Source organism: Sander vitreus, chromosome 5 (assembly GCF_031162955.1).
Source record: "Sander vitreus isolate 19-12246 chromosome 5, sanVit1, whole genome shotgun sequence".
NCBI classification, from domain to species: domain Eukaryota; kingdom Metazoa; phylum Chordata; class Actinopteri; order Perciformes; family Percidae; genus Sander; species Sander vitreus.
Genome location: NC_135859.1, coordinates 12,584,197 through 12,599,245, shown reverse-complemented (window position 1 = coordinate 12,599,245; position 15,049 = coordinate 12,584,197). Strand labels below are relative to the sequence as shown.

At 42.3% G+C, this 15,049-nt stretch overlaps 1 protein-coding gene across 1 annotated transcript in view; it reads right to left on the bottom strand.

Moving 5' to 3' along the window:
• Positions 1-15,049, bottom strand: part of c5 (complement component 5) — a 35,655-nt gene that overhangs the window by 8,586 nt on the left and 12,020 nt on the right. Inside the window, exons 14-31 of the mRNA XM_078249688.1 lie at positions 14,156-14,305; positions 13,915-14,041; positions 13,685-13,750; positions 13,364-13,555; positions 11,609-11,693; positions 10,857-10,939; positions 9,416-9,555; positions 9,010-9,243; positions 5,621-5,681; positions 5,415-5,504; positions 3,967-4,179; positions 3,813-3,888; positions 2,584-2,740; positions 2,344-2,448; positions 1,950-2,121; positions 912-1,036; positions 346-426; positions 37-189 (exon numbers count right to left, since the gene is read on the bottom strand). Coding sequence (XP_078105814.1) covers positions 37-189; positions 346-426; positions 912-1,036; positions 1,950-2,121; positions 2,344-2,448; positions 2,584-2,740; positions 3,813-3,888; positions 3,967-4,179; positions 5,415-5,504; positions 5,621-5,681; positions 9,010-9,243; positions 9,416-9,555; positions 10,857-10,939; positions 11,609-11,693; positions 13,364-13,555; positions 13,685-13,750; positions 13,915-14,041; positions 14,156-14,305 — 2,310 coding nt within the window. The remainder of the gene's footprint in view (positions 1-36; positions 190-345; positions 427-911; positions 1,037-1,949; positions 2,122-2,343; positions 2,449-2,583; positions 2,741-3,812; positions 3,889-3,966; positions 4,180-5,414; positions 5,505-5,620; positions 5,682-9,009; positions 9,244-9,415; positions 9,556-10,856; positions 10,940-11,608; positions 11,694-13,363; positions 13,556-13,684; positions 13,751-13,914; positions 14,042-14,155; positions 14,306-15,049) is intronic.

Sequence of the window (15,049 nt, the reverse complement as noted above, 5' to 3'; positions counted from 1 at the left end):
ACCTGTCTCCCTCTCCTGAGTCTGTCTCCCTCTCACCTGGATGGGCGTGGCGACAGGTCGGCTCTGGCTCAAATGGACTCGTCCCAGTTCTCCTTTCTTGCTGTAGCGGACGTTGATGTCCTGATTGAGGACAGCTCGAGGGACGACTCTGCTGTACTCTATCACCGCCTCCAGAGTCAAGACTGTGTCCTAAGAGACAGACAGACAGGCAGGCAGACCGACAGGATGAGGTCAACAGTCACCCAGTTAACATATGTGTGTGTGTGTGTGTGTGTGTGTGTGTGTGTGTGTGTGTGTGTGTGTGTGTGTGTGTGTGTGTGTGTGTGTGTGTGTGTGTACCTGTACCTGTACAGAGTAGAAACCCTGTCCGTAGTGCTGATCCTGGGTCAGCCAGGACAAGATGGGATTGGCGTAGAGGAGTCTCCCCTTTAACACAAAACAACACGTCTTATTTCAAACTCCAATAATCAATAATAAGTTGATGTGATCATTGACTCTGATCAGTAATGTTTGTTTACATCTGTCTAGCTGAGTCAATCAGGCTCTCATAAACTACCACATATAAAACTGAAGTGTAGCACTGAGCTTATTACTCTCTCTTTTTGGAGGGAGCCTGACTGCCTCTATGTTATTGTTGTGCGTATGACAAACAAAGAACTTTAACTTATCTTAAATCAGTTCACTACATTTAAAAAAAACGACATTTAAAATTGTATATTTATTATCAGCAGTTTGTTATAAAAAGTAACTAACTAGGAATGTCACAGTGTACTGACACACCCCAAAGTACACTTCTACATCACTGCAAAAAGGTGAAAACTTACCACTGGAGGGCAGCAGAGACAAGATTTATGATGTTTGGGGGGGGGGGGGGGGGGGGGGACAATTAGACAACAGACAGGAAGCAGCACCTTTAGCAGCACAGTCAGCAGGACGTATGCTGTCATCTCCACCGTCAGACCGCTGGATTGGTCAGGTTTCAGCCAATTAGTTGTTACGCTGGACTCCTGCCAGTACCTGAGCACAGCAGGGTGGCCTGCTCTCACACACACACACACACACACACACACACACAACACACACACACACACACACACACACAGTTTTATTTTTTTAATTTTAAAGGTAGAGAGGGAAAAGCAGCAGTGCAGATCCCTTACTTAAAATATTATTTTCTTAAAACTGAAACCATCCATCTCTCTATTTTCAAATGTTTTAACACGTTTTTACAGCCACCTTTTGATCAAATTCAGTTTGTCTTACTGTTTTTTTTTTAAATATGATTTTACTTGTTTATAAAGCTTTGAATGATCTTGTTACCTTCTTAGATCAGAGACGTTTTCATTTTACGTTCCTGCCAGATCACCAAGGCCCTCCACCGCGTTTCTTAGTAAATGTTCCTCATGTGTCCCATAAAAGTATTGGCGAGAGTGCCTTCGGTTTTATTATCTCACTGCCTATGGATGTTAGAATGGAAAGCTCTCTGGATTTTTTAAAAGGAAATTAAAGACCGGTCTGTCTTTTTTTTATCTAGGTTTTACTGTAATTTGGACTATTGTTATAGCTTTAGTTTTTACGTTTTAATAATTGATTTCTACTTTTTTTTTAATCCCTGTTATTTCTTCTATTTTAGTCCATTCAATTGACTTGTATTTATTGAGTTTTAAAATGTTATGGTTTTATTGTTGGAATTTTAGACTTGCAAATTTGTATTTATTGGGGTTTATTGTTGTTTTTATTTTTTTTGCCTGTATTGTTTTAACTTTGCTGAAGCATGTACAACATTTCTTCTGGTATTCTCTCTAACAGTAGTACTAAATGACATAATATATGCATATAACTTCCCAAAATGATTTCACTTTGCTTGTGACCAATGAAGATGTTCTTTAAAATTTCCATCAAATTTCACTTGATTTAAAAAAGGACCAACACAAACAAAAAACGAGCACCTTTGTCTCGAGCCAGTTTCTCCAGACTGCTGAGCAGCTCGGTGGCCGTCATGCTGTTAGGGTCATGAAGGGTCAGAGCGTAGGTCGCCACCGCACGCACATATACACTCTTCACACCAGGGGCATGCTGGGAAATGTAGTTTGCTGCAGAGCTCATGCTGTCATCGTGGAACTGAAAAAGAATAGGAGGAGAGATGAGGGGAAAAAAGAGAGGAGAGGAGGATGAAGAGATGAGACAGGGATGAAGATAGGAGGAGGAAGAAGAGTAAGAGAAAGAAGAGGAAGAGGAGGAAGAAGAGAAAGAGGAGGAAGAGGTGGAGAAAGAAGAGAAAAAGAGAGGAGGAGGAGGAGGAGGAGGAGGAGGAGGAGGAAGAAGATGTAGGTGTGTTCTCACCCTGAGCTGCAGGATGGGGTCTTTAATGCTCGTGGCTCTGTATAACGCGATCAGCACGAAGGACGTCAAATACACCGATTGGTCGACAGCATCCATCCCTGCAGCCTGCAGCATATCAGAAAACACTTAACTTTATCCAAAACACAGAGGAACCCTGAGAGGAAGGGTTACTCAGTAAAAGATCAAACAAAGAAGAAGAAAACAAAATAAAGAGAAGAGAAGAAGAGGAGTGTTGCTGACCATGAAATTGTTGGATCTGGGGGATTTCTCAGCGAAGGATCCGTCCGGCTGCTGAGTGCTGCGGATCAACCAGGACACAGAATCTGACAGGCTCTGATGGTCCACAGGGTCCATCATGTCCACCAAGGCCAGGGTCTTCACCACCAGGGCTGTCAGCCTGAGACAGACAGACAGACAGACAGACATGTATCAGAGGTGTCCTCTGAGTGGGCGTTGCTTTTTGCCACACTGTCAAACTTAATTTGACCATCAGATGAAACCGACGTAGGGAAATAAATCCTACACATACTGAGTTTGAGAAGTATGGGACGCCCCTTTTTATACAATATAAATAAAGAGCAACTAGCTAGTAGCCTGGTATTGCCAACATCTGCCAGAGCAAATAAAGCAGGCGATTCTTGTCAGATTCGTCAGCTTCTGCCAGGCTAATTAGCTATTCGTTTTTTCAGATTTTCGGCACAACACATGGCCGTAGCTAGTTGCTTTTGTCTGAATCTTTGAGATAGCCACGCCACTTCATTTGAATATAAGAAGTGGGAATAAATAGAGAATGAAAATAAAAGTCCCCTGAAATAAATGAAAGCAAAACCTATTTATTTTAGTTCAATTCACCCAGAATATCGCTTTGGATTAGGGTGGTACCAAGACCTGGGTCTTGGGTGCAGCTGTCGCTAGGGACCTGCTACACCCTGCTATGCTCTGCGATTCCCTGCAGTGTCCGGCTGCGTCCTGCTGCGTCCTGTCGCGTCCACCCATGCTGTGCTGTGCCACATTACACCCCGTAACGCCGTGCTGTGCCCTACTATGACATGAACTACTACGACTACCATTGTAGTCACTGTTCCATTATCTTTATTGTGACTATTACTGCCACTGTTCATCACACCCCCAACCGGCACCGTCAGACACCGCCTACCAAGAGTCTGGGTCTGCCAAGGTTTTTTCCCGAAAGGGAGTTTTTCACTGTCGCAATAGCTACCGCTAATGCTTGCTCTTGAGGGAATTATTGTAATTGTTGGGGCTTTGTAAATTGTGGAGTGTGGTCTGGTCCTGCTCTATCTGTGAAGTGTCTCGAGATAACTCTTGTTATGATTTGATACTATAAATAAAACTGAATTGAAAATTGAATTGAACTATATTGACTCATATATTTATATTTACATTTATTTATATATTATTGCCTAATTCATTTATTTATAATATAATACTTTTGGTGTTTGTGTTCTGACCTGGTGCTGGGTTCTCTCTTCATCCACATGCTGTAGCTGGAGTCTCCACCTCTGAATGAACTGACACTGACCAGACCTGCACACACAGTACACAGTAAATACAGGAAGGGAACCTCCTTACGTCACCCTCAGTGTCTCTTCAGTGTCTCCTCACCGTCTCGGATCTTCTGTCTCAGATCTGCTGAGTTCTTCTGGATGTCTTCTCCCAGGACGTCCCAGCGCCCCGTCGTCTCCAGGTACTGATACACCAGTACCAGGGGAAGAAGGCCACCGAGCTCCGCCTCTGCCGATCCGGTCGGCAGGTTGACGAGCTGTCGGAGGCCTTCAGGGCTGTGAATCACCGACAGGACATCACCAAGAACCTCACCTGGTAGGCAAAACACACACATCACATGCATAGATGGATTGCTGTACGGGCCTACTGGGCACAGGCCCAGGGGCCCAAGCGTCAGGGGTCTTGACTCACAAAATGTTGCTGAATAAAACGTCCATGAAGAGACATGAAATTACCAAAAATAGACACAAAATGTACAGATACAGGGAAAAAAAACGACCTAAACTAGGGCCTTAGTTTGCTTCAATTTAGCAAGCAACTAGTTTCCAATGAGGGGATTTCCACTATTTAACCCAGAACAAAGAAAGAAACAGAAACTTTGCTCACAGCTCTATGTTGAGTTAGACAAAAATAAACTCCCTTCATGTTACTTTCGCATTAGTCTCGCATTGCCACAATGGGAGACAAACGTGCTGTGGTTTATTGGCATTTCTTTAAACCAATCACAATCGTCTTGGGCTGCACTAAGCGCCGGACTCAATGACGGTGCCCATTTTCAAGCCCCCCAAATTTCATCTCAGCCCTCTTTTTTGTTTAATCATTTTTGGTGCTTCAAGTGAGAGTTTGTGAACAATTACAGGTTCAAATGGCTTGAAACAGGTTTAATATCCTGTGTCGCTGTATCCAATGCAATATGCACCTGTAACCCAGTCAAGGAAAGGGTTAACAGAAACATAGTTTTGGCCAATCGGAGGTGGTTGTGCCAGACTTGTGAAGTTTAATGTTGGTAGTCCCCAGAGAAGAAGTAGGTAATTTCAAATCGCAGATTAGAACCCAAGTTGAAACTTAAGCAACTAAATATGCTGAATGTTAGAACATTGTGTCAAATTGGTCGTTATTACTGTGACATATAAAGTGTCAGGTTTAGTTAAAAACGTAAACTGACGTTGTTCAGTAGCTAGCTCAGAGATTATTGGCTAATGAAATTACTGATTTAGCGGGGGGGTGGGTTAACACTTTTGCAAGGCACTTTACAGTATCCGTGTCACATTCTCATTAGGGGCTGAGCCCCCCTAAAGGTCTGATCCTAGAATCACCCCTGACGGTGCTGCTGCAAAATAGCCTCGGGAAGGAACTTGTTTTGGTGGAACATTTGCTTGTTCAAAGGTTGTCTTAGTCGTGCAACAGAAAACTCAGATTGGACAGATAGTCTAGCTAGCTGTCTGGATTTACCTTGCAGAGATCTGAGGAGCAGTTAACCATAGTCCTCAGAACTGTTCCAGCTGTAGCTCTGTATGTCAGCACTACAGTATCCCTTTATGTCTTACCGTTGATAGTCAGCATCCTCTCCACAACTGTGTTGGGAACGATGTTGGACGGCAGTTTGTTCTTCAGCTGCACTGTTCTCTTCTCTGAACCTACAGCAGCAGGAAAACACAGCAACACAGAACAGAGTGACTTCAACAATCACGGCTCTCCTGTCAGAGCAGATCAGCCGCACACAGAGCTGGTTGATCAGACAGAGGAAATGTACCGTAGAGTCCTTGTGGGTCCAGCCTCCCTCCAGAAAAATCCTCCTGCTTCACTCCTTCAGGCTGGAAACACAAAATCAAATAAAAAGGTAAATCTCGTGGCCAGGTTGGCTTGCTGATAGAGCAGGCACACATATACTGAGAGGTTTGTGTCTTGACGCAGGGCTTTGGGGTTTGAGTCCGACCTGTGGCAATTTCATGCATGTCTTCCCCCTCTATCTCCCCTTTCTCACCTAGCTGTCCTGTCAAAAATCAAAGGCAGAAAAGTCCAAAAAAATAATCTTATAAAAAAAGGTAAGGGACCATTCGGAAATTATGGAATGGACCACTGGAGGAAAATAGGGGAGGGTCATGTCTTCTTATTCTTTGTTGAGGGGAGGGTCATCCAATTTTGTTTAGTCTAGGGGGGAGGGTCACCCAACTTTTGTATTCATGAGAACAGCAACATTTCAAAGTGGCTTGTTTCGTGCATATTTATCCATGTAGCTCCATGTAGCTCTCTCAGTCTCGGCCCCTATCACTAGCAGATGGTTCCCTCCCTATTTATTCAGCCAGACAATTTGAACTGTAGCTTTAGAGACTGTGGGATTTCCCAAACTGAATAAATCCCGTTCGCACATATAAACACAAAACTGCTTTGCTAGCTCCATCGTGTTGTAACTAAGACATCTGATGAACAAATAATTGTATTTGTTAGCATGATTGCCGTACTGTTTAGTTCAAAAACATCCAAAACACCAAAGTACAAAAACATAACGCAAGCTTTTATTTTGAAAAGTCAAAGCTTGCGGCCTGCACCAAGTTGGGAGGGCATGAGACGGGAGGTCTCCAGGCTGCAGCTATACCCGACTCAAATATCCTTTCCGTCCCGGTGATATTATATATATATATATATACAACAGCCTTTTCAAGGAATTTGGGAAGGAAGAAGTGGTAGCATGCAAGCTCCCAAATTGACGCTTGTCTGAGAAATGGAGTTTTGGATAATGTTCAGCTTTGGCAGCTTTACCTATATGCTAAAATATACAATGACTGAGCCTAGTGACGAGTCCATAGCAACCAGTGTTGAATTTGTTATTACCCAGTGTGCTTTGCTGAATGGTCTCAATGTCTTATTGTTTTATTTCATGTGAATACTAGTTTACTAGATGAGTAACTTAGTATTTGAGTGTTTGTGTGCATTTAGTTTCCATGCTCATTGTGTTTCCACAACTATGTTAGTGAGTAAATCTACTGAAATGGCCACCACACCATAACAGAGGAGTGTGATGTGTAAGATGAGAATGCAGAGGTTTAGGCACATATGTCATGGCTGTAAAAAAAAAAAAACAGTGTATGTCTTTGCCAAGCACAAACCAATATAGAAGGCATCAATAAACTGTTGGGGAGGGTCATTGGTTTTTTTCCCATATCATTTTGGAGGGTCATCCAAAACTTATTGCTGATGAAGGGAGGGTCAGGTCTAGTTTGACTAAAGATCCCAGAAATCCTCCCAGAAACAGTCCCTAAATCTCCCGGTTTACATTCACAAAATGTTCAACACCTGTTTCAGGTATTGTAAGTGAAATCTAACAATACCTGAATCTCTAATCTAATCTCTAATTGTTTCTGGTCCAACTCAAGGGTTAGGGTTAGGGTTGTGCAGAATCTCTAATCTAATCTCTAAATGTTTCTGGTCCAACTCAATCAACAATCTTTCATCCTTCTGCCTCTTTCTAGACATTGAAATTTCCCACCTTTTCATCAGACGCCCTCTGAGATTCCCACCCTTAACTCTGACCTGGCGAGGGTTACCTGACTGACGGTGAACATCACCACGCAGTTTCTTACCTGGCTACTGCTAGCTATAGTCATTTAAATGACTTCAGATGAGCGATGGGGCAGCAGGTATGTCAGCAAAAAAGTAAGTAGAGATTATTTTGTACTACAAAAGCTATGGTGAATGACATATTTGTTAATGACCTTTTTTTGATAAAAACAAGACTAAAACTAAATAAGAAGTAACCTTTAAAAACAAAAACTATGACAAGATGTTTTACAATTCATGCCAACAAATTAAAACATTTTAAATGCAAAGTTGTAGTCAAAGAGCTGCATGCATCGGTTGAAATCAGACACTGCAGATTTCTGACGGCTAAATCCGTATCCTCCACTGCATTCATCTGTTGCCCTGATAAGCAACAGGTGTTACTTCACTAATAGTATGGCTCGGATGGAACGGATGTTCATAGCTGGGATAAAGCCTGACATCCTCCCCTCTCACTATCTCTGCTATCAGGGCTTAGCGTCATCCAGGATGATTGTGATTTTTTTTTAGAAATACAAACAAGCCAGAGCTGTTTTTTCACCTATCCCAGAATAGATAGGTGGTGTAGCCAGACCATACTTCATCACTGACACAGTGGTGTGGAGATAGGTCTGGCAATGCGAGACTACTTCACTAACGATATGTATCCTTCAGTAATGTTTGCTAACGTTGGTGGTACTTGGAAGGAAAAAAGAATACAACTGTCCCACTGAACATTAGCAACAACAAACAAAAAGGTAAGTTAAAGTTAATGCAGTCTCGCTTTGCCAGACCCTCTTCCAAAGCACCCTGGAGGAGGGTCTGGCTACTCCACATAGCATTCAGGGATGGAAGGAAAACGTTCTCTGGTTTAATGACATTTCTTTAAACCAATCACAAACGTCTTGGGTGGTGCTAAGCACCGGAGAAAAGCCACGGTGCCGCTGCAAAATAGGTCAGAAGGAACTTGTTTTGGTGGAACGTGTACGTTTAAAAGTTATTTTAGTCGTGCAACAGAAAACTCAGATTGGACAGATAGTCTAGCTAGCTGTCTGGATTTACCCTGCAGAAATCTGAGGAGCAGTTAACCATAGTCCTCAGAAATCCACTGGAGTTTAAAATGCCAACACAAAGAAATCCCAAGGCAACAGATATCCGGCTTAAATGAGTGAAATCCGGCGGATTTTCCGGCGGCACCGGAGCAATACCGGAAGTGGAACATCAAGGATATAGACTGAAGTTAATGTAACATTATCGAGGGTTGTGCATGTAACATTTTTTCTTTTTTAAGTATTTTTTGGGGCATTTTCATGCCTTTAGTAGAAATTTGATAGTAGAGAGAAGACTGGGATGAAGAGGCAACTCAGGTACAATCACCCTGTTAAATCTTAATCTTGTTTAAGTAAAATGTAAAAATTGTATGTCATGTTTTTTTCTTCATATAACCATTTACATTTATACATAACCCGGCTGCTAAAAGACTTTCAGTGTTTCAACCAGTAGCCCAGTTATAACTGATATTTCTTTTGACCTGCAAATCACCAAATGAGTGTTAATCAGGTGGAATATTTTAACACTCTTGGAGATTCATTCATCCATTCGTACCACCACTCGTAGCTTCTTCTCCAGGATGTCGCTGCCTCCTTGGTATGTCTTCAGGGTGAAGGTCAGGGTGTGTTCTCCAGGCTCCAGGCCCAGCACAGTAAAGGTCACCTGCCCCACCTCCCCTGCAGCCAGGTAACTCCAGCTGCAGGCGGTGGAGTGCAGCCCTGTCCCCCTGGCAGCCGGCTGGGACTGCTGCAGGCACAGCGCTGGGCCGGCCGTCAGCGTCACACAGTACTGAGAAGGAAAGGAAGGTGGAGGAGACAAGATGGAGGAAACAAGAGGGAGAAACATAAGGAAACTCTTTGTCACTTACCAAAGATAAAACAATCATCACCATGTTTACACACCACTAAACTACAGCTCCCAGCAGAGGATGGTGGGAGATGTAGTAGACTGTGGTTGGTACCTTTATGTTGTCGGGCTGCTGGTTGTACACGGAGCCCTTCAGCTCCAGCTGTTCTCCCCTGATCACCTGGTAAGGAAGCGGGACGTCCAAACTGAGCGGCAGATTGACCGACACCTGAACCGGCTCTGCAACACACATACCTGCAGAGACACACACAGGTCAAAAACCTTGGCCCAGTCTCCCCTGCTAAGGCTATAAACCCTGAACCCTCAGCGACTTAACCGACGTCACTTGATTTTTGTGAACACCAAAAACTCAAACGCAGTGTTGGAATGTGGCTTTCCTTCAGATTTTGCAGTGGAATGTTTATGAAAAAGAATGTTTTCTCCACTGAACTGACCACATTCTTTCATGTTTAAAATGATTTATAGAACAACTTAACTAGACTTACGTGATGAGGTGGCCTAGTGGTTAAGGCGATGGGCTGCTAAGCCATTGTGCTTTGCATGCATGGGTTTGAATCTCATCCCAGTGGAGTATACTTCAGTTTAAATGTCAACAAAACAGGAAAGTTTAGTTCAAAGTAGTGCTGTTAGTTGAATGTGTTGTTAACGCAAACCCATTTTTACGGCGTAAATTTTTTCAAAAATGTTCTTTTTGGCATAACAAACTTTGTAGTTTTTTTCATATGCTGTTGCAACAACTAGTAACGTTAGAAAAACTACAACACCACACCGGATCTAGCTAGACCGGAAACAAAACAACAGGCTAGAGTAGTAGGCTAACGTTACGTTTTGAGTGAATGGCGAGCTCGAGACGCCGAAATGGATGCCAATAAGATTCTGAATGGAAAGTTTACTTTTAAAAAGTTGCCCAATGGTTCCATTGACAAGACCAAAGTGATCTGTGTGTTTTGTCGTTGTGAACTGAGCTATCATCGCAGCACGTCCAGTCTGAAATACCACTTGATACCAAGCACACAGCTGATGTGAATTCTCCGCCCCCTCGTCAAAGCCAGGTGACAATGGATGACTTCAGACCATACTGTATATTACACATGGATACCACAACTAAGAACAAACTTAAAAAAAACATTTGCACAAAGCAAGCCGATCCACTTTTTCATGTTGATAAGAGCATTAAAATGAGAAAAAATAACGGGCCAAAAACAAATCAAGGATTTAGAATAGATAAAAATGTGCGATTAATTGTGATTAATTGCGAGTTAACTATGACATTAATGCGATTAATCGCGATTAAATATTTTAATCGTTTGACAGCACTAGTTCAAAGCTTAGACACCTGCTACTCAAGCTGTTTAAAGAGTTCATACAGCTTCTCTTGAAACTGTTCAAACTCCTGTAGTGGAAAAGTAGGACTTTTATCAGGATGAAGGATGGATGGCAATGAACAAAAGCTCTATTCTCCCATTAATGAATGGATTAAATTAAGTATTAGAAGAGAAATGGATGTTGAACATTAAGGAGTTAAAGAATCTCACCGTTCTTGAACATGCCGATAGCCCTGATCTCCCAGGTGGTTAGAGAGTCTGGTAGACGCTTGTTGACCAGCAATCGACCTGAACTACTAATGAAACCAAATACAAACACATTCAGAAAGGTCCTCCGTATTGAAAAGTGTGAATGGGTATCCCTGCAGCGTTCTTCTTTAACTTATAGATCATAACTCATAAAAGCAGTTTAAAAATCCCTCCGGTTGACTTCAGTCTAACAGGAAATGTTCTCAACACCAGACTCATCTAATTAAATTAAATTAGATAAGTCTCGTGTAGAAATTAGACTAATTTACTGTGACATTCTTTGGTGAACATTACTTTACTCCTACCCTAATTTAGTAGAGCTTTTTTTTTTTTTATTTAGTGGTACTCAGATCTTTTACTTCAGTAAAAGTAGTAACACTACATTGTAGAAATATTCTGTTACAAGTAAAAGCCCTGCATTGAAAATCTTCCTTAAGTAAAAGTACAAAAGCATCAAAATATACTTAAAGTACCAAAAGTACTCATTATGCAGAATAACATATATTATATATCATTGTATTATAATTATTGATGCATATACAGTATGTGTTTATCACTTTATTGTTGCAGCTGCTAAAGTTGGAACTCGTTCAATTACTTTATGCACTGTTAGGTAGTTTCATCTATAATAATACATCATCATCTGATTAGTTTGTTTTAATTGAATCTGTAAAGTAACTAAAGTTAAGTAGTAGTAGTTTGATTTGTGTCACCTGATGGGCTTCACCTCCCACATCCAGCTCTCCGGAAAGTAGCTCCGCACCAGAGAAGGAGCCACGTCGAAGTCAACACCCATTGCTGCACACACACACACACACACACACACACACACACAGCTTTACTTCAGCCTCAATCAGACTGGATGAACATCACAGGAGGAGGTGGGAATGAAACCTTCACTGTGCTCCTTTAATTATTATTATTTTTTTTTTAAGCTTATCTGCCTTTAATTGACAGGACAGCTAGGTGAGAAGGGGAGAGAGAGGGGAAAGACATGCAGGAAATCGTCACAGGTCGGACTCGAACCCTGGATCACTGCGTCGAGGCATAAACCTCTATGTATATGTGCGCCTGCTCTACCCACTGAGCCAACCCGGACACGTGCTCCTCTTTAATTTAAGTCCTCGTTCAGGACAGGAGTCATGGTCATGTCACCATGACCAGGATATTATGGTCTGTAATAGACATGGACATTCAGCAGTACAAAGAACAAAAGCCTCCACGGGGGGGCGCTGCAGAGCCAAAGGGGAGGCAAAGATAAATTAGAGTCAATACTCTCTGTCCTTCTCTTCTTCATAACTCAGTGAAACATTAACGCACAGACATAAAGACAACACACACGTTTTAAGCTTTCTTCAGTATAAATGTAATCTATTCATAATAGTCTGTACATCCATCAGTAAACTGCAAACAGGAGCTGCTAATAGATCGTTCAGCACACTTTGACTGCATGCAAACCAATAAAAGGATCCGAACCCATCCATCGATCAGATTAGCAAAAACATGTTTGACCTCCTCCATTTTCGCACAAAAGTCAAATTTCACACTGAGCTGATTAAATGCAGCAGGAGGAAAATGGGTTGTAAAAGTACCCCGTGCACATCTCAATCCTGTATATTTAAAAAATCTGGTTGTAACAAGTCATCATTTATATGAAGATGCTGATCACTTACAAAATGGATGAAAAACTTGGTACCAAAGTACTTCATTATTTTTCACTACGAAGAGTGAATTAAAGCCACTTTCATTTCTTTTCGATTCAACAGTCTAATGGGCATGAACACATTTATCTGCAGGGCAGCAGTACAGTAGCCTGGAAATCCAGACCCAAATCCGAAAGATTAAGGGTCTGGCATTGAGTAATGAAAATGGCCCAACTCGAGGGGCGGCACCAAGCATGCATTTGAAAATCGCACTGCACGCAATTGGATAACACTACAACCAATCACACAACAATATACGGGGTGACGTCCAGGGTAGCAGTACAGTGGAATCAAACCTGAAACTGAGAGCATGAACGTAGCATATTTAATTTTAATTCAAATTTTTTTATTTGTTTTATGGCCAAGAAAGAAAGAGCATGTTGACATAGCAACCCCACTGCTATTTATATATTGATTGTATATTCTGCACTTGTTGTCTTGTTGCTGTGCTGTTTAATCTTGTAGTTTGTTGAGTGTTATAGACTGAGGACCACAATGGAAATTAGCCTTTGGACTTTATTGTGATTTTATCCTTTTTTGTATGTATGTAATGACTCCAGTACAGTGGTATATGTGTTTTTAATCAATCAATCAATCAATCTTGCATAGCTACAAAATACCACAACCCTCAGGTTTTTGGCACCCCCTACCGGCCACAAGCGGTAACCTCACTTTATGTAGACTTCCTGTGCTGTGACATTCGTAAACTGTCTTTGTGACAGTGTGTGTTGGTGTGTGATCAGGGTGTGATGAGTCCAGACTGACCGTGGCGTCCCAGGATGAGGTTCTGGTCCTGGTCCAGGTTCTGCTGGACAAACTCACAGCAGGCTCTGAAGGCCTGTCTGCAGCGTTGGTGTTTGTTGAATTTCTGCACGGCGTACTGAAGGCAGGTCACACTCTTTGGGATATACTTCATGCCCAGTTCACAGCAGGACTTCACTGGACCGTAACTCTCCGCTGGACAGAAAGGCAGACACACTGTTATCTACCTGTTTGGTTCTGAAACTAATAGCCTACAGGAAATGTGTTTCTGAATGAATCAGTCATACTGGTTTCATTAAAAAAATTTCAAAGGTTGAGTCTCACCTTTCTTTGTCTTCTCCGCTTCCGTCAGAGCTCGTTTTGGACGCATGACTGCTGTGCATGCATCGTCTGCACACACGCACGTACACACGAACGCACGCGCACACACACACACACACACACACACACACACACACACACACACACACACACACAAACTCAAATCACTTCAAAAACACTGTCACTGATTGATTGATTGATTGATTGATTAATTGATTGATTGATTGACGTACTGCTGTTTGACGGTTGGGCGTTAGCATTGGTGATGAAGGTAAGGCCAGCCAATCGGAATACATCTGCGCTGTCTCTGCCGCCGCCTCCCCCGCAGCCCTGGTCACTGTGCTCGATCTGACTCATAACCTGCAGGCCACCATACTTCCTATTACTGCTGTTTCATAGAACTTCAAATAATATTCACAAACTATTACTATAACAAATATCTTCTGAGGTGAAATGGTATGTTTTCTCTGTTACCCTGCTAATGGGGTCCTTGTAGTTGGGTCGCAGCGTGTAGATGGCGGAGTCGACAGCAGACAGAGCCACCAGACCCTCCTGATTGGTCCCGATGTCCAGCCGCAGGTTTTCCTTTGGTTTGTAGACTCGAGCACGATATGACAGATCAGTCTGACACACACACACACACACACACACACACACACACACACACACACACACACACACACACACACACACACACACACACACACACACACACACACACACACACACACACACACACACACAATACAATACATACTTAATTCAAAGTGCACATACTGTGAAGATATGATATGAAACCTGACTCATTTAGTTAACCGTCCATTAAAGGCAGGGTTGGTGACTATTTCCTATATACACTTTTTTAATATATTGTTTGAAATGGTCTTTAAACCCCGACAGCAATAAGGGCTCTAAAAAGGAGCAAAAAAGATCCCTTATCTGTAGCTGCTGTTATCCTGTAAAAACGCCCGCCAATCACTGACTTGCAGTCCTCTTTGAAAGAACCAATGAAATGCCTCCTTGCCCTGCAGTGAGTACTCTGCCCCTGCCGTGTATGAGCCTGAGCTCAAAGTGCGTCGTCATCGCCAAAGTTACTGCAACTCTACTGGAGATGGCTTTTAGGTGTGTAAATATCTAATGTTAGCAAGAAAAAATATAAATACATCATGCAAATATAACTTTTTATCTATCCACATGATGTTCACTACACTTACAAATGAGGCTGCGTCCACTTAGGAGTGTACCGTTTCATACCACTGAGGCAGCGTGTAATGCGGTATCTTTAGTTACAGAAAATCTTTGATTTTACATAGTTTCGGCAAAGCAGACCCCCTGGAAGTGCACTGGCTTTAAAGTCAACTTGACATA